Raw genomic sequence first — 7660 nt, forward strand, 5'->3', positions numbered from 1 at the left:
TAATTTTTTTAATATTCATAATAAAAAATATTTATTTTAATATTAAATATATATTTTGTTTATATTATTATGTTATTTTTAAGAATAATATATCTTTTTTTAAAAAATAAAAATTGTAAATATAATATATATAATGATTACCTTTTATATTTTGTTAATAATTAGAATTTCATAAAAATTACTAAAAATAATATAAACAAACATACATATATTTTTATCAAATAATATAAATATTAAACCATAAATATAATTAATTATTTAAATAAGAAAAATTTAATAGACTATTTAATATTTTATTTTTTAAAAAATAACTTTATTAAAAATTTTTTTAATTAAAACAAATAATTAATACTATATATATTAAATTTGTAATAATTTTTTATTTTAATATATGAAACTTAAATAAAATTATAAAATTTTATATTATATTTGGGAATTTATAAAAAAACATATTATTAGAGTAAAAATATTTTATTTTAAAATAATTTTTATTAATATATTTTAACTGAATATAATTTATTTATTAATTTAAGATTAATAAATTGAAAAATTTAATTAGTAATAATTGTAAATAATAATAATTTTATTCAATAATTATAATAAACATAAACAGAGAAATTTTTATTTTTATAAACTAAAGTTATTATTAACGCAAAACGATCATTCCTTTTTGCTTTAAGAATAAATAATATTGGAAATAAAAATTTTATAATCATTAATTAATTATATTATATAACTATTTATTAATTTAATTACTAAAATAAATACTAATAATATTTTTTTTTTTTTAATCACTAAATTTAAATAATTAACTCTTTAAAATATTACAAGTAAAATAAATTAAAAAGATTATATGAATTTTTTATATTAATTATGATTTATATAAAAAAAAATATATATATAAAATTATTTTTAAATTATATAATTCATAATAAAATATATGAAAATATACAATTACTATTATTTTATTAGTCATAAAAAATAAAAATAAATAAATAATAAGGAAAATTTCAAAAATTATGAAAAAACAACTCTGCATTAAGTAGCCAGAGAAGCAGAAGCAGGATAATTTGCTTAAGCCCCTTAAATTAATATATTAGGACAAGGAAAACATTTATCAATACCTGCTACCCAACTTTAAGGCTTTGCAGTATAAAAATTAGGAGCACATTTAACACATTCAGATTTATCATTTTCAAAAGTTGCTTTTCCATCTTAAACCACAGTGCCAGCAGGACATTTAACTTCACATTATACATCTTTTTTTGCATTTGAACCTACAGTATGTATAGAACCAACAATTTTTTTTACTGGACAAGGTTTGCATGTACTAGTACCTGCTAAAAAGTCATTCGAATCAAAATAAAAGTTACTATTACAATAAACACATTCGGTTTCCTCATATTAATAATTAGAATCTCCTATTTCAGTTGTTGTTCCTGTAGGGCAAACAACGTTACATTATTTTTCTGATGTAGCTTCAGAACCTAAAGTTGCTTAAGAACCAGAAGCTTTATTTATTGAACATTAATAGCAAACGGATTCACCTGGTTAAAAATCAATTTCATCGATAATGAAAAAATAGTCAGCTTAACAAAAACTACATTCTTCTTTTTATGCTATATAAAAAGTATCACCATTTTCAGTTTAAGTACCATCAGGACAATTAATGTCACATTAAACAGCTAATGTAGCTATACCACCTTCATTGGCTTATCCACCTTCTAAGTTTGGAATTGGACATTCTTCGCATTCGCTAACACCAGGTATGAAATTATTACCATTAAAATAATAATCGGGTTTACAGTTAACACAATTTGCTAAATCTCCTAGAGAATCATCTTCACCAGCAACATTAGTTTCAGTACCCTATAAACAAGTTTAAGATTTTAAATTGTTGATAAATAATAAAATAATCAAAGATATCAATATAATTTTTTGCATTTTTTATTTTTAATAAAATCGTGATTAATTTTGTTTTATATTATAATTAATTTTGTCATAAATAAATACCAAATTTAACTCTTTATAAAAAATTATTTTTAAAAATAATAATATTAAATTAATATTATTTATAATTACTTTTTTATGTTTTGTTATAAATAAATATATGAAAATATTATGCATTTTTGATTTTATTTTTGTTTTAATTTTCTAAATTAAAAATATATATTTTATAATATAATTTAACAAATAAAGACAATATTTTATATTATTATTTTAAATATATGATAAACTAATTGTGAAATATTTTTTATTTAAAATCTATATTATTAATTATAAAATACCTCAATTTATTTGGATAATAGAAAAAATGATTAATTTTTTTAAATATTAAAAAAAAAAATTATTTTATTTATTATAAATTAATTAATAATTTAAATTTATTTTATATTTAATGAATTAATAAGAAATATTTTATTAAGATTTTTATTGAAAAATTAAGTTGTACTAATATTTATAAAAATCGCATAAATTTAATAAGATTTATATTTATTAATGATTAATTTACATATTTATAATTCAATATAAATATATAATTGTTTTTATTATTTTATGTTTAAATTAGTCTATAACAATTATACAAAAAAAATTTTTTATATATTATATATAAAATAATAATATATATATATATATATCAATATTTTAATTTAAATGAAAATAATTATTTTCTAAATTAAAAAAAATAAAATATAATTTTTTTTTATATTTAATTGTTATAATTAACTTAAAATAATAATAGAAATATAATTAAATAATTATTTATCTTCTAATATTTTTAATAATTAAAATAAAGTATATATTTTTTTATATATAAAAATAATAATATTATCAAATATATTATTTTTTTATTATATATATAATTTATAAAATATATATATATATATATATAATATAATATAATATATTTATTTCTATGTTTTATTTTATATATTATATTAGTATGTATTATAAATATTTTATATTCTTATTTTTAAAGAATATTTAAATTTATACATAAATAACAAACAATTTTATTAGTTTTTTTAATTTAGGTATGTTTATTAATGATAAATTATATTTTAGTTCAGTTTCTTTTTTTAAAATATTTAATAAAGTAATTAATAATTTATGTTTTATATTTTACTAATAATATAATATACATAAGTAATACAAAAAAATCAACTTAAAATTAATTTATTAAATAAATATAAATTATAATATTCAATTTCTTTAATTTCAAATAATAAAAAATTAATTTTATATTTTACGATTAATTTTTTTCTAAAAAATTTAATTTTAGTACTATCAGGTCATGCAAATTAAATTATGTGGTTAGTATTGAAGACTTAACACTTTGAGTTGCTACAGCAACATCAGCAGCTATATTATCTGACTATCTGTACATGCAGTATACCTGCATTGAAATGAGTATAACCACTATAGTAAAAATAAACAATTTAATTAATACATTATGTGTCCATAAGGAAGTGCAGTACGAGCAAGACATTCTGAGTTAAATTATTTATCTATATTAGCAAAGGCACCTTGAATAGGTACACGCCAATATATATCTTTTTATTGGACAAGCTATGTATGAACACGTACTTGCATTAAAAAGACGAGCTCGATTATTGAAAAAATGAAATATACAATTAACTAATTCTGGGATTACTGCTATATAATTTGCAAGAACTACTCAATCATCAGCTTATTCAGCTACATTAGTTTCATTATCAGCTTTTAAATAGCTAATAGATATTGAATTAATCAAAAAAATTAAAATATTATTTTAATTTTTTTAAACATATTCCTATAATTTATTAATTAATGCGACATATGATATAATTAATAATATTTTTTATTGTAAATTACTCAAAAATTTTTTTTTTTTTAGTATTTGTTATTTTATTGATTAAAATTTTAATAATTTATTATAAAATGATTTATTTTGCTATATTTATTAAAAAAAATAAAAAATACATTAACTTTAATAAGATTGCTTTATTATTTTGAGAAATAATTAATTAATTAATTTTTCTTATTATAAATAAATTTATATTTTATTTAAAATAAATCTTAAATAAAATAAATAATTTATTTTTAAATATTATATATTTAAGTTTTTATAAATAATTTATTTAAAATTAACTATATTTTTTTATTTTAGTATGATAATTTAACAATGCTTAATACCTGATTTACTATCTTATTTAATTTTTTTTTTATAATTATATACATACACATATTAAAAAATATATTGATAGAAACTTTGTATCTTAATATTATTATATATTCTTCTTGGTTTTATAAAATAAATGGTCAGAATAAAGAGATTATTTACACAGCACAAAATTTATATATAATAAATATAATTAATTATTCTTTAATATTTACTTTATTTGAATTATTACTTTTTAATACTGAACTTATTTTAATTACAATAAAATTTGTTAAATTTAATTTTAATATTTATCAAATATAATTACTAGAGTTTTATTTTCTTAAATATAATTTTATTTAAAAACTTATTATAATATAGTATAGTAAAATAACATTTTTTATTAATTATCTTTCATTTTTATTAGAGTCCTGAATATTATTATTATTATTTTTGAAATAAAATAGTTATGTTAATTTAATATATATATAATATATTATACTTGATTTTTTTGTTTTTATATATATAAATATTTAAAAACAATAATAATTAATAAAAATATATTATTATTTTTTTTGCAAAATATTAATTTATTTTTAATAAATAATTAACTATAATTATAATTTATAAATAAAAAAAATACAATAATCGGATTTATATTTATAAAATTTATATTATTTATTATTAAAATTAATTTTTAATATAACAAACATGTGATTGCTATAATTATTTTATGCTAAATATATATTTTTTAAAACATATATTTATTATCATTTTTAGTCTTTTTAATATTAAATAATCATAAAAAAAATATTTTTAATAAGAAAACATTAATGTGTTAAATAAAATTAAAAATTTAAAATTAAAGAAATATTATATGTATATAGTAAAATATATTAAATATATTTTCTAATAATCAAAATATATGAATTAAAATATTAATTTATTTTTATAATCTAAACTTTCTAAAATCGTATAATATTTTTATTAAATAATTAATTTTATTAAAATATAGATTAATAAAAAAATATTTATTTAATATTATTAATTTATTCAGAATAGTTATTGTTAAAAATCATAATTTATAATCATAAAATTAAATTTTTAAAGTTACCTCTCCTTTTATATAAAAACACAACTTATATTAGGATATTTTTAAAATATTTTCTTATAAATCTATGTTATTTTTAATTTTATCAATAAATTTTTTGGCATTTTTATAGTTATAAAAATATAATTTATTTATTATTTTTAAAAAATATAAATAAATATTTTTTTATTTTTATTAAATATTGACTTAATTTTATTTTATTTTAAACTTATTTTATCTAAATAAACTAATTAAAATAAGATATAAAGAAAATTAATAAAAATTAAATTAAAAAGTTTCTTTTAAAAAAAAGTATATATATATAATAAAAAAAAATTATAAATTTTCTAATTAGTAAATATTAAAAATATATTTTTAATATTTAATTTAATAAAATATTAATATATATACATATTAAAAAAATTAATATTATAATAATTTTATATTAATGTAATATTTTATTTATTATATTTATATTTATATTTATATTTATATTTATATTAATCAAACCTTAAAATTTTTTAATATAATAACATATATCTAATATTTTATTAATAATACATATTTATTATAGTAATATAAAATTTATAGTATTATTATAATATATTTTTTTTGTTAATTATATTAATTATATAACATATTTTAGCAAAGAAATCATTTCAATATAATTATAAAAAAACATATATATTTAAACATTTAAATTGAAAAACAAATTTTTATAAAATAATTTAATAAAATATAAATTAAATTAATATTAAATATAATTAAAAATAATTTTTTTAATTTAATTTAAAATATATTTTAAAAATAATAAAAAAAATATTATAAAATTTAATATATTTTGTAATTAATATAAAGTATAAACTTTATTTATTTATTTTTTTTTTACTTAAATTTAAAAAAGATAAAAATATTAATTATTTTAGTAAAAAATGTATTTAAAATATATTTAAATTATGATAACGTAATTTTAAAATATTTAAGAATTAAATTAAAAATTATTAAAATTTATAATATTCGAATTAATTAATTAAATAAAATCTAATTTTTTTATATTTAATATAAACAATTAATTTATATTTATTTTTTTAAATATTTATTAATTGATATTTAGTGTTTTTGTTAACAATAATTTAACTTTTTTAAAAAATACTAATTATAAAATAATAATAAATATAATCATTTTTTTATAAAAAAGATATCATAATTGTATATTTATAAAAGTTGAGATAAAAAAAAATTTTATTAAAATATAGAATATTTTATTTTAAATTATTTAATTAATATATTTTAATTTAATTTATTTTATAAAACAAATGTAAAACATTTGATTATAAAAGATATTTAGTAAATATTTTTGATTACAATATTTTTTTTAAATAATTATAATAAATATATAAATTATAATTTATTTTCTTATATTATTAAAAATATTTATAATATTTACTAAAATAAATTTTTATTTATTTATATTAAAAATATTAAATAGAATAATTTAAATTATTTTAATACATATAAATAAAAATTAAATATTTTTTTTTATAATAATTTTAAAAAGTAATCTTTATTATTTTAGTTTATTAAAAATATATAAATTATTAATAATTTTGATTTATTTATAATTTTTTTAAAACTATATTTTAAAAATAAAAATATAATATAAATTATTTAATATTTAAAAAGATAAAAAATAGATAAATATATTATTATATATATATATATATATATATATAAAAATTATTATATATAAATTTATCTTTTTATTATAAAAAAAAATGTTGAATTAATTAGATATATAATATATTTTTATATTTAATATATTGATTTTATAAATTTATTGCCTTCATATATATTTTAATGATTTTTATTAATAAAAAATGAATTTTTTTTGACTAAAATAGCAAAATTGTTTTTATTTTAATTAATATTTTATTAACATTATTTATATTTTTTCTATTAATTTATATTTTGAATAGTAACATTTTTATAAATTTATAATAAAAAAAAAATATAAATTTTATTAAAATTTTTAAATTTAACAAATAAAACTTTTTTTAATAAAAATATTAAACCACATTAAAATTTTATTGGCAATCAAAAATAAAATTCAATAAAGTAATAAAGTATTAATGAAATAGATATATACAAAATTAAAAATAACATTTCTCCTTAATTAAATATATATTATTTGTAATTTTTAAATTATATACAAATTAAAATAAAGCAATGTTTATTAATTTATTTACTAAAATATATAACTTATATTAAAATTGTTTTTTAATCACTGATTTCAAAATAAAATTTTTAAAATATTTCAAGTAAAATAAATTTAAAAGAGTATATTAAATTTTATGTTATTTATTATTTGCTTAAAAAAAACATTATATATGAAATTATTGTTAAAATATGTAATACTTAATATAAATTCA

At 11.8% G+C, this 7660-nt stretch overlaps 1 protein-coding gene across 1 annotated transcript, besides 8 other annotated features; it reads right to left on the reverse strand. All coding sequences in view use genetic code 6, as the record gives it.

Annotated features, from left to right (window-relative positions):
• Positions 1-972: 972 nt before the first annotated feature.
• Positions 973-1944, reverse strand: IMG5_190870 (immobilization antigen isoform, putative; the record flags this gene model as incomplete). The annotated part of the gene is made up of 1 exon (XM_004025094.1): positions 973-1944. One exon carries the CDS (start codon positions 1942-1944, stop codon positions 973-975), a length of 972 nt encoding a protein of 323 aa, XP_004025143.1.
• Positions 1945-2780: 836 nt separating this feature from the next.
• Positions 2781-2859: a microsatellite.
• Positions 2854-2909: a microsatellite.
• Positions 2910-5606: 2697 nt separating this feature from the next.
• Positions 5607-5668: a microsatellite.
• A 28-nt stretch (positions 5669-5696) lies between these two features.
• Positions 5697-5733: a microsatellite.
• Positions 5734-5948: 215 nt separating this feature from the next.
• Positions 5949-5995: a microsatellite.
• Positions 5996-6866: 871 nt separating this feature from the next.
• Positions 6867-6936: a microsatellite.
• Positions 6930-6964: a microsatellite.
• Positions 6930-6980: a microsatellite.
• The last annotated feature ends 680 nt before the right edge of the window (positions 6981-7660 follow it).

The sequence above is a fragment of the Ichthyophthirius multifiliis genome, assembly GCF_000220395.1.
Source record: "Ichthyophthirius multifiliis unplaced genomic scaffold scaff_1120509251370, whole genome shotgun sequence".
Lineage (NCBI taxonomy): Eukaryota > Ciliophora > Oligohymenophorea > Hymenostomatida > Ichthyophthirius > Ichthyophthirius multifiliis.